Raw genomic sequence first — 18,461 nt, forward strand, 5'->3', positions numbered from 1 at the left:
TCTGAGCACCTTTAAGATGCCCTTTATGCTAGACTCTAGTATTTTGGCTTAATGCTGATGCCCACTAAAAAGCTAGAACTGAAGGAGAGAACACTGAGAAATCCCGAATGCTTGTCCCCCTCTGGAAAAGTAGAGTCATGTGACACTGAGATGTTGTTTAGCCTCTTTGGACATCAATGTCCACTATAGTAATTACTTACATCTCTTGAGCCTATTGTAATCATCAAATAGACATAGATGCATCTAGGCAAGTAAGCAGAGCTATCTTCTTTCGCTCATTCCCGGTTTTCAGATCTTGATTTGACATAGCATTTTCCTGTGTGCACTTCTCTAGCCCTTAGGCTGAAGAAGTTTCGAGCAAAAAAGGTGATGAGGGATTTCCCTTTCCTGCCACACAACCTATCAAAGTCACCGCTAACCCAGATGAGACATGGGATTGATAGGACCAGCAAAAGCATAAACAAGTTGTCAGGCGAGACAACACAGCTATTATTTATCCATGATTATGGAAATGGTATAAAAGGAAATTAGGACGAAGATACTCTTTACCCAAAGTTAAAATCTTTTTTTGATGTTTTCTCTTCAACCAAGCAACTGAATTATACCATGGAAAGAAATCTGATTTGCAATTACTGAGAATACTTGGCTTTAATTTATATATTAGCTAAAAAAGACAAAACATAATTTGCAATAAATGCTTAGAAAGGCCTGAGAAATTACTGAAAATGTGTGGGAAAGGCTGAGACTCCATTAAAATGGATAATTCTCATGAGTGACAATTACAATAACAACAAAAATCTACTTTTTGAAAAAAGCTGAACAGTTTATATAAAATAGGAAGGTCACAAGACACAACTGCAGCTGACTGAATCTCCTTATTTATTAAAGAACAGAAATAAATTTTGCTTAAATTTTAAAAAATGACATTATAACTCAGTTTATAATGAATAAAACAGAAAAAAAGCTGGCTTTCAGATCATATATTTATTTAAAAAAATAAATGGATTGACAAAATTACCACATTATTTTGCATGCTAACAGGATTTCCCAAGCCCATAGAGACCATTTTTCAGAGCAATAAAAAAATGAATGACTTCTTCAACAATGTCAAGATAGGAAACCTTTCAATCCAAATTCAAGGTCTTTACCACAAGTTCATCTCACAAGCCAGTGGGAATGTATCTGTGCCCCAGCTGAGTTCCTTAGTAAAGAATGCTTGAGAAGACACGCAATAAGGATGTCACTAAAAGATGATAATTTGTTAAAATTAGAAAGCAACCATCTTTTGTCCTGCAAATATTCTACATCAGAAATCTGCACCACTGCGTATCTGCTCCCCATGACAATTTCCTTCTGAATCCAGGATAATTACAAATACGTGGACTATTTTCCTGCATGCTTTCTTGGACCAAACCCTGTACAAAAAACATGTACGATACACAGGATGGGAGTTGAAATTCCCATTCTCACACAGGATAGTTAAAGGAGTGTTACCAATAACAAAGAAGAAAAGTTATACAACATTGATTATTATAAATTATATTTGTTCTTATCCATCCCATTCTTCTTAATATGTTCAGATTCTTTCCTGTAGAAAACATGAGTTTCCTATATGACACCGACACTTAATCATTAGTGATGATTAGAATGACCTGTAGAGACTTTGATTCTGAAGACATGTATGTGCAGGTGAGAAGCAATCTGGTTGCAGACACTGACACAGTAGCGGATCAAGTCAAAGAAAGAAAAGACCTGGAAAGAAAAGTGATGATTAGATTCTCAAGGACTTGTGGAGGCATTATTAAGTTTCCAGGAAATAATGAAGAGAATTTCTGACTCCTCGCTTCAGATTCATCCCCAAAGCCATAAAATTTATTATCTTGGCTTCCTCATAAATCTTTCCTTTGCATCAATGATAAACTTTGTCAAAGAGAGGGTAAATATTTTAGGCATTGCTAATCATCCTGTCTTTGTCACAGGACGTAGAGTAGCTTAACTCTCCACTATGGTAAGAAAGCAGGCATAGATAATATAGCAATAAGCATTTATAGCTATTTGCAAAAACCAAGCCATGCGTCTCACAGGGTATAGTTTCCCAACTTTGACCTTAAAGTTAGAAATCTGCAACTTATGAGTCCTATGTAGGCAAAACTAATACAAATTATGCAAATCATGGCTCAAAGATAACATCAAAGAATTTCTAATAAAGCCTCATAAATATGGTTTTCTGACAACCAAGTTGTAATTATTTGGTTGTGGGGAATGCTCAGGGATTACTACTGGTTCTGTGTTGGTGGCACTCAGGCAATCATATGAAGTTCTAGAAATCAAACTGGGGTTAGCTACAAACAAGTCAAATACCTCTGTTCTAGCTCTCTGGCTAAGTCATTACATATATTTCAGAGGACTGGCAAGAAGCAAGAAAACAACCTCCAACTCATGAAATAGGACAAAGGACAGTACTTACCAGGGCAATCCAAAGTACAATATATTCATCAATAAAGCTGTTAAAATACTGGTCTAGAAACAAAAGTGCTGGGCCTATAAATGCTGTGTCATGCAAATGCATTTCACTTTTAGTCATGTGTGCAACCTATGAATAAAACAGAACCAATGAGGAAAGCATTTTTCCATAAGAGCAATTAAGTTTTGTTCAAAGGCTTTAAGAATTATACAGAAATAGTTATTAAATTCCCCAAACTGAAAAATTGAGCTGTTTACCAGAGGACAGTCTTGCTCTCTGTCTCTGTCTGTCTCTGTCTGTCTCTGTCTGTATGTCTCTCTCTCTCTCTCTCTCTCTCTCTCTCTCTCTCTCTCTCTCGCTCCCCCACCCCCAATTCCTGCCCTCAGCTGTTTTTCCTAAAGGTTTTACTTTGAATGTTGACATTAAGTCTAAAGAGTACAAATTAGCTAAGTAACCAAACTGAACTTTGAATAAAGGAGAGAGCTCCAATAACCTCAGATGTACTTTTACAGAGAAAAAAAAAATTGCTCCCAGGTTCATGCAAGAAACTTTGACTGGAGAACAAACTCTTGAACAGCTTAGGTGCTACATACTGAAAATGATGGCCATCAAACTAAATTGAGATGCAGCTTACAAGTCAAACAAATAAAAAATCTGGTGCTTACCACAAGTTTGTTAGTGATTTTAGCAGATACAAAACCAAATGTAAGTATATAGAGACAAGGATGCTTTTCAAAAAGCTGAACTGCTGATTTTTTATAGATCATTGCAGCTAATGTAATCACTGATCCAATATGAAGGAAAGGAGAAAGGACACTTGTTCCCTGTGCAGAGAAAAGAGGAGAATTAATGAACTACTAGCAGATACTGGAAGATCAACTCAGACTATTGAGAACACTATGGTGTCTAAGAGCCAGTAGTTTGTTTTGTTTTTGGAAGGATGGGGGGTAGTGACACCTGGTGGTGCTTAGGGCTTTACTCTCTGCTCTGTGCTCAGTATCACTCCTGGTGGTGCTGAAAGTAACACTGGGGTGAGCCACATGCGCCTTAGCCCTAACTATCTCTTCAGTCTAGAGCCAGTCATTTCTAGAACTAAGTATTCTTCATTAGTAAACTAAAGTTTACAACTTTTGAGAGCTTATAGCTTTCATTACAGGTGATGAAAATCATCAATATGGACTTGGTACCATATAACTGAGAGTTTTACTTAGGGATTTAGAATTATTTTACAAAGCAAGTCATACTTAAAAAATATACACATATATAATAATGTGTACATATAATTTATACTAGTTATATGAGATTTACATTAATAAGTGAACAAAATATGCAAATGCAAGCATATGAAGTAAATGCAGCAGACAAATTCTTGATACGTTTTTTTTATTGGTAGTATGGGGAGGCATACCAGGTAGTAGTGCTGGGAGATTACTCCTAGCTCTGCTCATGGGTCACCCCCAGCAATGCTCAGGGTATCAGGCAGTGTCAGAGGTTGCACCCAGGCCTCCTGCATGCAAAGCATGTGCTCAGCCCTTTGAACTATCTCTCTGGCCCTGGATTTTATTTTTTAAAAAGATTAAGCTGAAACTCTAAATTACCAAGTGTTCCCCCCACCCCCAATTCAAGTAAAAATAAAATGACCACATAACTAAGTCCCAGTGTTGCAACAATCATTAGAAATCTTAAGATATACTTACTGCTATTGTTGATCCATTTTTTCCCACACCACCTGTGAAGATTACACGGAAGTAATTTGTACAGGAAAATATGGTCCCCGCTACTGTACAAAGTGCAGGAAAAATTTTCATTTGAATATTCAGCACTGGAATCTTTAATGAGTAAAAAGAAAGAAAAATTAAAAATTTTGTACAAAAATTGAAATTAGAAAACTATTTGATTCATATTTCAAATATTCTCAGATCCCTTCAGTTTGGTAAACAGTTAACAGAAATTCCCTAATCCCTTTCTTTCACTATAAGCAATATAATAAGCCTCAAAAGATAAGGGAGGCAATACAGAAGTCATTCTCATATTTGACACCAACGTTAAAGAGAACAGTGAACCCAACTTTATCAATTTGTGTCATAAGCAAAGTTTTAACTAATGCAGGCCAGAAGTCTGGCAACAATGAGCCAGGGTGCTTTCCAATTTTTTTTTTTTTAAATAAAAGAAGTGTACCATGCCAGGAGTATGGAAAACCAGGAGTAACTCCTGAGCTTTGCCAGATATGGCCCCCAAATGAAACAGCAATAGTACAGCAGCTAGGGCTTTTGCCTTGCATTCGGCTGACCTGGGTATGATCCCTGGCATCCCATATGATTCCCTGAGCACCACCAGGAGTAATTCCTGAGTGCAGAGCCAGGAATAACCCTTGAGTATCACTGGGTGCGGCCCCCAAACAAAACAAAACAGAACTGCATCTTGCCTTTTCCTTCTTGCAGTTTTTGAACTCTATATTAGATTTTAAAAAATTTACAAACTAAAGAATGGAAGATCAAAGTGGGTAAAAATCTATTCAGAAGAGTTCCCATATTCAAACAGCTAAGATGCAGACAGTAGAAGCAGTGGGTAACTCAGATGATGCTCTATGCAGAGGTAAATATAACTCAAGTATATCCAGCTCCACAAAATTTAAATGCTTATGTTCATATTCATAAATAGCATATTTATTGTATAGTGAACATATTTACCTAAAATAGGTGCTAAGTAAGCTGAGATCATGTATTTAATTTTTCAAATATGTATTATATTTTTCAAGTATAATGTTATCATTTAAAAAATATACTTGAACTTAATTTTTAAGTCCTTCCCCTTTTTTGCATGTTTCCTTTAGCATTTGTGAAATTCGCCATAAGTGTTGTCTAATGTGAGTAAAGCAAAATTAGCATTCTAATAATGGAAACACATGACTACACGAACAAGATTCCAGATGCTCACTTTCGTTTAATATGTATTGAGTTCTTATATTAAAAAAAATTTAATTAGGGCTGTTTACGCATTTTTTTTCAGGGCTGCCACCTTGACCATTCTTTAAAATAGAGAGAGACTGTGGGGGCAGGATGGGAGGTGGGGAAGGAAAACTCGGGACGTTGGTGCTGGAAATTACACTGGTGGAGGGATGGGTTTTGGAACACTGTATGACTGAAACTCAATCATGAACAGCACTATCACTATCTTATAGTGATTCAATTAAAAAGAAAAGCAGAGATGGCCATATTTGTATAGCTCAAATAACATTTGAGCTAAAGAAAAGTACTAAATGATAGTAATGGACATTACATACTGGTTAAGGGACCAATAAATAGATCAAAAGGAAAAAAAAGAGGAAAACAATACTTTGTATTTTTTGTTGTATGAAACCCTGGTACAACTGCAGGCATGAATCTTAAGTTTTAATCTTTAAAACTCTTAAAAATTCTCAAGGACTTAAAACTCTCAAAAACGACAACTTGTTTACACAAAGCTCTCTTGCAAAATGATAATTCAAAAAACTTTGAAATCTACTTCAGACTTCAAGTAGTACTGTGGCTGTGTTTAATTTTCTAAAATGAAACTAGTACCCTTAAATACCAAGCTCAAAAATACAAAAAATAGGGGCCGGAGCGATAGCACAGCGGGTAGGGCATTTGCCTTGCACGCGGCCGACCCGGGTTCGATCCCCGGCATCCCATATGGTCCCCCAAGCTCTGCCAGGAGTAATTCCTGAGTGCAAAGCCAGGAGTAACCCCTGAGCATCGCTGGGTGTGACCCAAAAAGCAAAAAAAAAAAAAAAAAAAAAAAAAAAAGAACATCTTAAATGGTCATCTTCCTCCCTCCCCACCCTCAAATGAGTTCCAATTTTTACATACTATTTCAAAACTTTTCAGTGAAGGAGCCATGGTTGGTACTGAGCCCCAAGAAAAGAAAAAGAAAAATGTTTCTTTTTTGCTCTATTTCAGTAAACCAGGGACATTACAATCTAAATCTGATGCACCTGGCTGAAATTCAATATTCTGGAGCTAGTTTCCTTTTTCCTTCAGAGACAAAAGACCTGACTGGCACAAGGTGAAATACTAGACTCCCTCAGAACACAAAAGAAGCCAAGCATTCATCCATTATATGGGCATCCCTATATTAGGGTCAAGCTACCGAATAACTGAATAATTGGCAGCCCCACTGTGAAAGTAATCTGTGCCAAAACTGAACTGACTAGATCACAACAGTATTTAAGGTTTGGTTTAAGATCATGGAAACTGTTGCCAGCTGAAAGAATTAGCATAAATATTAGAAAAGCCAGGAAATGGTTCACTGCACAAAGCAAGTTACAGATTTATGAGCAATCTATCAATACTGTTATTACTTCTGTCATATAGGGTGGTTACACACACAAAAGTGTAAACTTAAGTGTAGGATTTCAGTTGTTTTTTACATTCTTTTCAGAAGCCTGGATATAGTGCTGCTTAACAAACACTTGCTGAATGAAGACTAAGATGCTCTCCCTTTCTTTTACTCTCTGTGCAGAAGTACCCAGTATGTGAGAACACATTAAGAAGCAGGGGTCAGGGGGACGTTGGGGGGAGCTAAAGAAACTTTTAGGCATAGTAAAGGAAAAGCTGGAATTAGAAGAAACCTAAAGCTAAGAAAGCAATCCCTTAAAATCTGGCACCAAGTGAACCACTTATATAAAATGTACTAAGAACATTCCCAAAATCAGTAAGAACAAGCACCTTTTACCTCCCTGAAATTTTCCTTTTGTTCTCTTCCTCCTAAAACTCCTATGCCAGGTAGTACATCTGCCCTACAGAAATGGGCACAAAGTGATAGATCTTCACCTAAGGAATACCCAGAATTCCAGAAGTCTTCTAAACTGGGAAGAATTAGAAACCCAATATAGTCAGAGGATAGTGCTTTGGATTCATGCCATGAATTTATGCATCCAAATGAATTTATGCATCCAAATAATACCAATTTAGTGCAATTTATCTTTTTAAGTAGTGGTTACAATATCTTAAATTGTGAACCAGATGATAATGGCCATATTTTGGTTCAATCATTTGCATTACAGCAACTACAAATGTGAGGCTATTTTTCTTACAGGCATAGAAAAATATTCCTAGAAGGTTTGACAATTTCAGCAGAAATAGAAGCATCATTCTGAGATTAAATATTTTCTTCCGAAGAATGTGAAAAGGCTGTAAAAACTTTTTGTGTAAGTGAATTCCATTAAAATAAAATGTAACAACTATTAATGTTCACCACATGTTGAAGGAAAATCACCACGTCATAATTGTTTAAGTCTAAGGGCAATTCTTAAGTTCTCACTTCAGGATGAGAGAAATAAATTATAGCACATAGTCTTTAGTTATACATAATGAATTTTGAAAGTTCCAATGCTCACCATTTACCTTAACTGAATTCCAAAAGGTGTCTTATAGTTTAATCAACTTCCATTTTTAAAAGAATCAAGCATCAGTGAAAGTAACTGTGAAAAGATTATATGAAGGTGTTTTTCAAAGTAAAGATTTTTTATTTTATAAAGATGAGATCATGAAAGATAGTTTTAAGACATTCCAAAAGGAAATAGTCTTGTGGGAAATACACAGGAACATGTTTTATTTCCTGAATGTGTAAATCATCCAGAGTTTGTTATTAATTTTTGGGCCACACCAGCAATGCTTAGGGACTGCTCCTGGCTCTGTGCTTAGGAATCACTCCCGGTGGTGGTCAGGGGACCACATGGGATTGAACCTGGGTCTGCCACATGCAAGGGAGGTGCCTTACCTGCTGTACTATCACTCTGACCCCCATCCACTGACTTTTGAGTTTGAAAATAATTTTTCTTCTTAATAAACAACCAAGGAGGAAATGCATGTAATGAAGGGGGGATACCTAGACCACACTTGACCCCAGAGTATAGAGAGGAGTATACAGAAGGAAAGCAAGGGGGTGGGAAAAAGATGAGAAGGACTGGGTTTCCGTTATACTGGTGATGGTTCACGTATATAGCTATATATCCAAAGTAGAGACTCAAAAACAGTGAAAACATAAGATCTAAGTAGCAACAAATGAACTTTGAAATGTACCTGTCAAGGTGGCAGCTGAGGGTTGAGGGGAAGAGGGTGGGATGGGAAGGAGCATAGGAACACTGGTTGAGGGAAACGGACACAGGTGGTGTTGAAATATATAGTATGCCAAAAACTCATGGTTAAATTAGAATGCTAAATTAAAAACAACCACAGAAAAAGTTATAAAAAAATAATAATCATAACCTTTGATAAAAACCCACCTCAGAAGGAAAAAAAAAGCGGCAGGAAACTGATAGTAAACAGTGCATAAATAAATCACTTACCTTTGCGAAAGAGTTAATCTTCTGGAACCAGCATTATAACATTTGCTGATTTTTTCTATAACTTTGCTTTCTAAGTATCAGTAAGGACTTTTAATGAGAATTTGGAGAGTAATTTCCATTTTATGAACTCCAAAGGAGGAAAGTTTCACATCTGAATTTAAATACTATCTTTTATCTATTTTGGCATAAATAAGTAAAAGCACCACATGTAGCAATCTTGCTAAATATGATGCAATTCAAAATAGCATATTCAGCAGTGAACCCAGAGGGCAAAGCAGAAAAGGAAAAAGAAACATAGTGGTCTGTGATCATTTATGGGAATCTGTATTGGGAAATGTGTATAGGATACAAAATATTTCTCTAAACCTCCAAATATCACCAGAAAAGCCCGATGACAATAGTAAGTTAAAAACAAGGCAGGGACCGGAATCTGTTTTCCTAACTTAATCTTGTAACCTAAACTTGCTAAATCTGGAATTAAACTGTTGAGATTAGGAACATAATTTTGGTCTTGGAGTTCCTTGGAATATTTTTAAAAATTTCACTTGAAAGCATTCATTCAATGTGGGGGGTCATAGCCAATTGATTACCCCAAATATGCTGCTCGCTTAAGTACACGACTGAAAAGTGAAAAAAAAAGCAACAACAACTTTTCGGGGGGGGGGGGGGTGGGCGGTGATGATTTGTTTTTAGGCCACAACTGGCAGTACTCAGGGCTCTGTGCTCAGGGCTGAATCCTGGTAGGAGACCATATAGGGTATCAGAGATTGAACCCAGGCCAGCCACATGCAAGACAAGAACCCTACCTGCTGTGCTATCTTTCTCCAGTCCCTGAAAAGAAAAATTCTGAAAGTCAAAGGCCTGTTTTAATCTGGTTATTGAAGAACTGGCCATATTACCTGCTGTTTCCTTAGCTGTAAAAAAATGACACAAAATGACTCATATCATTTTATATGAACCTACGGTATCACGGAACTCCAGCAGTAAAATTCACCATACCCTAAAGAGAAGTAGATGTCCTAGCCTTGTTGTTCCCTTTTATTTTCATAAAGAAGAAAATAATTTTACATATCACCCTTTACCTGGATTATCCTATATTAGAACACACAAGCAAAAGACAACATGCATTATGAGATACACAATGTGAACAGTTACCATAGATTGCCAAAAAGGTGGTCCTCCAATCACTGCCAGCAAATGCATGATTATTATGAAGATTTGCACTTCAGTCACATCAATTCTGATTAGGTACAAAAGCCAAAAAAGCAGAATTACTCAAAAACAATTTCAAGTTAATTACTTGCAAGCTTAGCAGCATTCCTCTATCATGCACAATAGAAAAAAATCTCAAATATTGAGGAAAGGGGAAAAGGAGGTGTCAAAAATTTGTTATGAGCATAATCAAATAAAATCCAGAGTCTTTAAATTTGATGAATTTCACAGAGCAATAAAAACCCCTCCTTTCAAAAGGAAATTTCTTACTCATTAAGGTTGGGTTGAAACTATAGCTTAACCTTTCACACCCCAAAAAAAGGGGGGGGATTACTAAATGTCTATTCAATTTTGAACATCAGCAGAGGATTATAACATACTGTTATATAATAGAAAATAATGAAATAAGGGCTTTGTAGTATCAAATGGAAGAATGGAGAGCTTTTACTAAAGTTACATCAATATCTGAGGTCTTGCAAATCTTATTGCCCTTAGATATATTAACATCCTCCATTGTATGTTGATGGGAAAAAAAGTTCAAATTTTTACCCTAAGTAAGTACCTTAAGATTTCTAGAAAGAAGATCAGAAAGTGGCCAAGAATTAGCTTGAAGTTTGCTGAAAATGACCTTACAGTCAAGAAGAGACAAACCTGGTGCAAAAACAGGGCAGCAGAAACGAGAAGTTTGAAAGTCTGAAAAAAAAAGATTCTGGGTAAAAAGACTGAGGAGCAAAGCATTAACTGGAGTATTCCTTCTGCAGACCAGCACTTCGTATAATCTTGAGATTATCATCTCAGATTGTTGGGTCCAAATGCCTCTTAACGTTGAAAATTTATCCTACCCATCTGTTTACAAATGTGTGCAAGGCTATTCTTTAGAACATACTTCATAATAGCAAAATTCAAATCATCCCTCAATGACAGAATGATTATATCAATATATCACTTATAGTCCTTTCAAATAATGAAATACTTGGAGCTTATAAAAAAAAAAAAGAACAGGGAGGCTCCCCGTATAGTGATATAGAATAAAATCAAAGAAATGGAAGTTCCCAAAAAGGTATCACAGAATATATATGTGCACATATGTTACTTTTCATGTAAAAAAGAAAAATAATACTTAATTCTTATTCTTGCCAATATTTACATAACAAATTTCTGGAAAAATACATGACAGGGTAAGAACAGGTTACCTATTGGAGAGGTCAGTGTAGGGGGCAGTTGGTAGGTGAGGATGGGAAGGACACTATTCACTGCAGACCTTTGTTTATAATGTTAGTTTAAAAATAAAATAGTTTAGCCATTAAGGTAATTTTTTAAAAAGTAAGCAGTCTAAGAAAAATAGGTGCCAATAATAGCAAGGGGGTTTAATTCCCAGATTAGAATAGAGCCCCCAATTCTAAGACTGATACTTCAAGCAGAAACCTATATTCTGAGCTTAAGTTACAATATTTATTGTAAGCTCTCATACTCGTAATAAACAACATGGCTGCAACCAGTCTCTCACAACTGAAAAACTGCTTTTTGTTTGCTAAAGAATGTTTTTAAATGGCTTATTAAATTGCAAACATATCGTGATGTAGTTATTTTGATATACACATTTATTAGGAAAAAAAATGGAACTGAATTAAGCTAAGAAGAATCTGTAGAGCTGACCTGTGAGTGGTGTTGCCAATAGGGGGAATTACACACAGTAGCAGACTCAGGAGACTAAGCAGGTGTCAAAGATGATCGACTCTGTCTTGGGTGGAGAAGGGTAGACATCTTACAACATTTTGCTGGATATATGAAGCAGCCTTTTGGGAGGGGAAGGGCCAGAAGTATAGAATTACAAAATAAAAGTGGAGGGAACCTCATGCAGTTTATCTTTGTACCTTGGATGAATGTAAAAGAGAATAGGAAACATGAAATAGATCTTTACAGATTGGGACTCTAGGGCAATGGTTTTCACACGCCAGTCAGCAGACCAGTGCCTGTCTGCAGGTGTAATAAGGTTGAAAGCCTTTGGTCTATATCATTTGATAGGGTAAAGGTTATCATGGGTTGGTCAGCTTGGAAAATATGAGAAAAATTTTCTAAACCATTCAGATATTGTCATTGTATTTTAATCAACAATGCCTTAATGCCAAGAGGAAGGCCCATAGAAGACTTACTTACCAGAATATTTGTTCCAATTTATCTGGTCTAAAGGAATACTCTATTCCATGATATCTCAAAGTGTGAGTCATGAGCAATGTCTAGCACTACTCTTTGAGGCTGCCTCTACTCTTCACTATCAGTAAAAAAGGTGCAATACAAAGGTGCCACCAAGGAAATGAAGCAAGCCAAGGAAAGACAGGTAGCAGAAATGACTGACAATGAATAAGATAAGTTCTGTTTAGAAGAGACTGACAATCCGTGACAGTAGATTTTTCTACCTTCCCACTGAAAATTCTCACAGTTTGAAACTGAATTTAGATTAACACATACTTGGAGGGACTTATTACTTTTTTGAGCTATGTAGGAAAGACAGTTATCTAGAAGGGATATTATGTAAGGGCAGAAATCTGTTATTTCTAGAGTCACTTATTTTCTAATTTTTATTTATTGCTTTTTGTAGGGCTGGAGATCGAACCCAGGTCTCATGCATGCAAGGCAAGTGCTTTGCTGCTGCGTCACACCCTCAACTTATTATTTTCAAAACGGGTGACAATATTCCTAAATGCTGGAACTTAGGGTAGAAAACAAAGAACAAGCAAACAAAATCAACCTCCATAACTACACCAAAGTTAAGCCCTTCAGGACCTGGTGCTACAGGGTAGACGTGCACCTAAAATACCAGACTGATTTATGGGACAAACTGGAAAAGAGGTACATCTGTAGCACTCTATTTTCAGAAGAAGTGAGATGATAGTAAACATAATTTCCTGTAACCATGAAAGTCCTTGAATAACTTTACTTGGTATTGCTTTTGAAAAATAACTTTATTTTCATTCGGGTTGCAAAAAGAGAAAAGTTACAACCCCAATTGCTTAGATAATGCATGTAAGTATTTTGAACAGGATAAACTACTACAACAAGCCAGGAACAATGTTCTGATGGCTGTCTTGGAGTGGGGAAAAGGAAGGAAAGATGTAAATTAACTTTCGTTGTAACTAAAGCTTTCCCATTTTTCTGATGGGAGGTGCTAAGTGTGGCAGGCCACATTTGGAATAACATTCAACAGGCACCTTTTGGGCCTGTCACTCCCTATAAGCTGAGTGGTGTATTATATAAGAGGCAAAGAGAGTGAAGTGTCTTAAATGAATGTGAGTAATTCTAACTCTAAACATGGAACAGAGAATCTGCCTGGAGTGAAGATCACAGAGAACCTTTATCACCATAAAAAGGCAGCTGAGAATTCCTGGATCAGGGCAGTTAAAATATCAGAAATACAATTATTAAAGATAACTATATAATACAGTTCCAAATTATCCAAGTTAATTAACTGTGAAGAAAATGTGTCTATACTGAAAGTTTCATTTTTATTTCTTAGTATTCTACGATAACTAGCAAATATATTTCATTTGAACTTTAATATGACTGTATTGAGGGATGTGAGATTTAAGAACATACTGTTAAGAGTTGATAAGCAAGTTAATGACCTTTCCCCAGGACTTTTCTTATTTGGTTTTCATACCACATCCAGAAGTGGGCTGATCTTTGCTCAGGGATCACTCCTGGTGCTGCTGGGGACCATATAGGATGCCGGAGACAAAACCTGGATTAGATGCATCCAAGGTATATGTGCCTTAACTCCTGTACTATCTCCAGTCCCTCTCAAACTTTTCTATATTTTTTCCTTTAATATCAGAAATAAGACTATTAAGTCCATCTCTTTATTCTTTATATATAACATGACCATGATACTTTAAAATTATACTTGCAATTAATTTGTGACAAATACTTTTTGTTAAATATGCATATAAATATAATTGTGCTTTACTTTGGCTTGGTTATTCTCTGGTTAAAAAAAGAACATGAACCAAAACTAAATTCACAATGTTAAAAAAAAAAAAACCTAGTTTTTTAACGATTTCACTTGGGTAAGCTATTATTTTAAAAGAAACATTTCTTTTAAAGTTATATATTGAAGGTCTGGAATCCTATCCAAAGATTAGATTATCATTAACTATAGACTTGCAATTATTAGTAAATGGATCTGAAGTTTTAGTAAATTGTTAAATTAAAATGAGGATTAGTTTAGAAATTCACTACACAACAATATTGGTAAGAAAAACTCTTAATAAAAAAAACAAAAATTCTGGAAATGAGTAGGAATTACATAGATCTTAAGATTAACAAATAACGAAATGACAGTGAATATTTACTATATGCCAGGTGTTGCAAAGAGCATGTTACATTTTTTATTCTTAATCTTCACGACTATTTGAGGATTTATCATTTTACACATGAGAAAATTTAGTCAAATGTTTTGACTAGCTTTCCTAAGATTACAGAGAAAGTGGGAGAGTGTTAAAAGAAAACAGGAGTGTTATTCCTATATAGCATCAGAATTCTCAATTTTCAGTGTACCAATTAATGGAGGTAAGCATTTTTTAACTTGCTATCACTCAGAGGTTTTAACTTGTTATCACTCAGATATCCTAACATTTCAGAATGATGTTTCTCGTATTTTAATACAATAGTTCCTAATTTGGAAAATATTAGAAATAAAAACTCTAAAGCTTAATTTCTAAAAGATTAAATGCATCTGATAATTTCAATTCAATCACAATTCAAACTGTTAAAGCAAGAAATACTTAAAGCTAAAGAAAATCTCTGCAAGTTAGCAAAAGGCAAAAGTGAAGACCTTATACCTGGAGAAAAAAGGAATACTTTTCTAAAACTTTTATCATGATGGTAAAATGCATTCATTTAGAGGAACATTTTAATAGGAGGGGCTCTCTAAATGTAGTGTACCTTGTTATCATAGTCAAACAAGGTGTGAGTAAATAATTCAGTCAACATCCTGACTGTTATTTTATGAGTAATATCAGTAGAAAGGATCTTTCATATACATAATAAGAGAAGCTGCAGTGAGCATAAAGCCTGAGACCTTTGAAGAAAGTGGCAGGTTAGGGTAGAGGGTATGTGAAAGAATGATACATCCTGAATAATGCACATCATTCTACTCTCTGAGGAAACCCCACAAATAATTTACTTGACTACACTGGAAATTCAACTTTTTTCAGCTTTGCTCCTATAGTACATTTCTCAGTATGTTAGTATGTTCCACAATTCAAATATATTTTGAAAGAAAATATAGAAAATCCATCACTATTAATGTGTATCCAACGTCTTCATTACTGCTCCTGAATAAATGGACTTAAAACACTGCAGGATACCTTTCAGGAAGAATTCTGCTACCTGAAGCTCACAATTTCTCTCACTTTAGTGAAGCATTTCTGGACTTAGGGAATTAATGTAGGAAACCTTTTCACTAAAATGATCTGTCAGGTCTCCAGATGAATACTCCATGAACTGTAAAGTAAGTGGAATGAGTCTGAGCTCTATTTTTATTGTAAATGAACTACTAATGTGCAAGAGATTCTAAATTATTCTACTGGGAAGCCACTTCCTAATGAATCTTTTTAATGTTTGAAAGTCATAAGGTCAAAACTACAATTATGAGAGAAAAAGATGTTACTTACTCTTGTCATTAAGTAATTAAGGACTTACTACAAAAATTTGAGGAGATTGTTCAAGGGTTGACCACACTAACATGAAAAGCTAAGAATACATATTTAAAGGCACAGTTCAGAAAGGAAAACAGAACACAAAACAAATAGAAATGAAAATTGCTTTTAGCATTAATTTAAAAAAATCAAGATCACAGAAAACCCAAGCAAAGGGATTAATACCAGACTGCTTAAAGGATATACTAAAGAAGTTAAGAGAATAAACAAAATCTTCCCAATGTTTTATAGAATCTTCTCAACTTAGCATATAAGGAAAACTGCTGGCTCTCTTCAGTTTTTCAAAATACAAATTTTGAAAAAAATATTTAATGGTGGAAAGGGATTTTCCTTTTAAATCACATAAAGTGAAAAATAATATTAGGTGCAATAAGTAAGCCAGGAGGATTATTTTTAGTATCAAATCACCAGAAATGTTATTTTTGAAAAAAATTTAATAGGCTGGATTTTTATTGCCCTAGTATATTAAAATTATTTGTTTTCTCATGACCTTTTGTCTGTGAAATACCAACAGGTTGGTTTTTTACTTTTTAATTACTCTGTGCATGACAAAGGTGCTGTTTTTGAGTTCACGCCATTGTTCATTGGACAGCATGAATATTCTAGCAGTTACCGTGAAGTTCCAGAACCAAGGTCCCAGGGTTCCTGTGAGAAGCTGGCATATTATAATTATGATCTGGGACTCTGTAACATCGAATCTATGCATAAGGAAACAAACATTTCAAAATAAACTTTACTCAGAGCTTTTGCTAAAGAACCCTACTAAAACAGGAAGCAAGAGATTTTAAAAGGCAGCATTCCTATTATAAACATCTAAAAAAAGTCAATGATACAATTTCTACAGTACTACTGCTATTCTTATCCATACATTTGTATCTTGTACCCAAATTAAGAACAGTAAGAAAATGTAAAAACTGCAACTGTAACACACTAAATAAATTGCTTGTTAATAGGCAGCTAAAACCCGAATTAAAAACACAAGAGTTCACTCTCAATTTACATAGGATAGATGAATACTGGTGTCTCAAACACGCAAGTTTGCAGTGATGCAATTTCTGGCAGATATTTCTCTGGACTTAGTTACTAAAATACTAAAATACAGAAACCCAAAACCGTAAGGCCAATAGGTGTGGTCACTCGACCTCATACCTCTTCATTCTCAGCAATGGAAAACAAATTGTCAAATGCTTCCTTTTCAGCAGGTCTGACTTTAGGGGGGAAAACTCTCCAAACAATAATAGTGAGTTTTGTTGAAATATTGAATGCAATCAAAGTGAAAGTAAAGTGAAATTTATCAGTTACACAGGCAAGGGGGGGCTAGGGATGGTGGCGGGGGCTAGGGGTGTGCGGGGACGGGGTGGAGCTATGCTGTCATTCTTGGTGGTGGAATATGTGCACTGGTGAAGGGATGGGTGTTCGAGCATTGTATAACTGAGACTTAAACCTGAAAACTTTGTAACTTTCCACATGGTGACTCAATAGAAAATTAAAAAAAAAATAAAGTCACTTATGGGTCTGATAGCATTTTTCATGCCCCTTCACTGCTCCATATCTCACTGTGCTCCTATTTCTTCACTTTCCAATAAAAGCTGGAAATGGAAAGTAGGAAGTAATTTCTTTGGATGTAATTAGAACAAAAATCAAATTGGATTATTTTCTTGTCTTGTTTCCTGGTGATCTCTAGTTCAGAATATTGATATTTTTCTCCGTTCACCTCCCTTATTTCCACACCTGCATTATAACTATGTTGGATTAATTTCTAAGTGGTAAGCAAAAGTAAACACCCAGTTCAATCACTAAAGATCTTTTTAAACTCAGATGTTAATGAAAAAGAGGAGCAATATACAAGAAACTTCAAATAAAAACTATGTTATTAAAATTTAGAATGGAGGAAAGCTGTAAGAGATTCACAATTTCACCTGATCTGAGAGTCAAATTGCAATCTAGACTTTGTATGAATACAAACTGTTGTTTAGAAGAATATAAAACTTTGATAAAATTAAATTAAATTGGGCAGCATTCAAAGGAACAAATCACCAATGAAGAAAAAATTTCAGAGAAACGAAATTAAAAGGAAATTTTCTGGTATTTAATAATTCATCTTAAACATTTAAAGACCTACAGATCCTATACAGGCATTCAAGCTATTCCTAATCCACAGAAAGTGAATTGTATGTTAACAGAGGACAGTTTTTAATTACCTAAGGTCAAAATTTTATTTATATAGAAATAAACACTTAATGGCAGGGGTTAAACGTAAAACCTTGGAATTTAGAATTGAAAATGTGATGAAGATAGTTTAGTTGTAAGTACACTAGAAATAACACCTGTAAAATTAATACTCACTGAAGAAACTTTAGATAACACCTAATTAAAAACTCTTACAATACAAATTAGACAATATGCACATGAAAGTTTTGGGTCTTGCATCAGCTGATAATAGACGAGATAATGGGGAAATGATATTTGAGTCATGATATACTGGACTTAGTTCAATTTATTATTTCTTTTTGTTCACTGAAAACATAACTTAAGATCTTTTGTTTCCGTAAATAATAACCTTTTACAATGTGGAAGATTTTTAAAAGGCTCTTGTTTTGCACAAATACAACTTTATTAACATTGGCAAGGATTTCTAAAAATTTACAAAAATTATTTTCTACTCACATATGGCAAGCCAAGTGTTTAAAAATACCTGACAATAGAGTTTGTGTCTTAAGGGAGGATTTGAGAACATTTA

The 18,461-nt window shown here is 35.2% G+C and overlaps 1 protein-coding gene across 2 annotated transcripts in view; it reads right to left on the reverse strand.

The window, feature by feature from the left end:
- Nucleotides 1-860: 860 nt before the first annotated feature.
- The window catches only part of CEPT1 (choline/ethanolamine phosphotransferase 1), a 38,185-nt gene continuing 20,584 nt past the window's right edge, over nt 861-18,461 (reverse strand). The window contains exons 5-10 of one of the 2 annotated variants that reach the window (XM_055140238.1): nt 10,656-10,697; nt 9,948-10,032; nt 4,162-4,293; nt 3,130-3,288; nt 2,468-2,593; nt 861-1,752 (exon numbers count right to left, since the gene is read on the reverse strand). In XM_055140238.1, the coding sequence (XP_054996213.1) occupies nt 1,633-1,752; nt 2,468-2,593; nt 3,130-3,288; nt 4,162-4,293; nt 9,948-10,032; nt 10,656-10,697 (664 nt within the window). In that variant the 3' untranslated portion in view covers nt 861-1,632. The remainder of the gene's footprint in view (nt 1,753-2,467; nt 2,594-3,129; nt 3,289-4,161; nt 4,294-9,947; nt 10,033-10,655; nt 10,698-18,461) is intronic. The other variant, XM_004620091.2, reaches the window with a different exon arrangement.

The sequence above is a fragment of the Sorex araneus genome, chromosome 5 (assembly GCF_027595985.1).
Source record: "Sorex araneus isolate mSorAra2 chromosome 5, mSorAra2.pri, whole genome shotgun sequence".
NCBI classification, from domain to species: domain Eukaryota; kingdom Metazoa; phylum Chordata; class Mammalia; order Eulipotyphla; family Soricidae; genus Sorex; species Sorex araneus.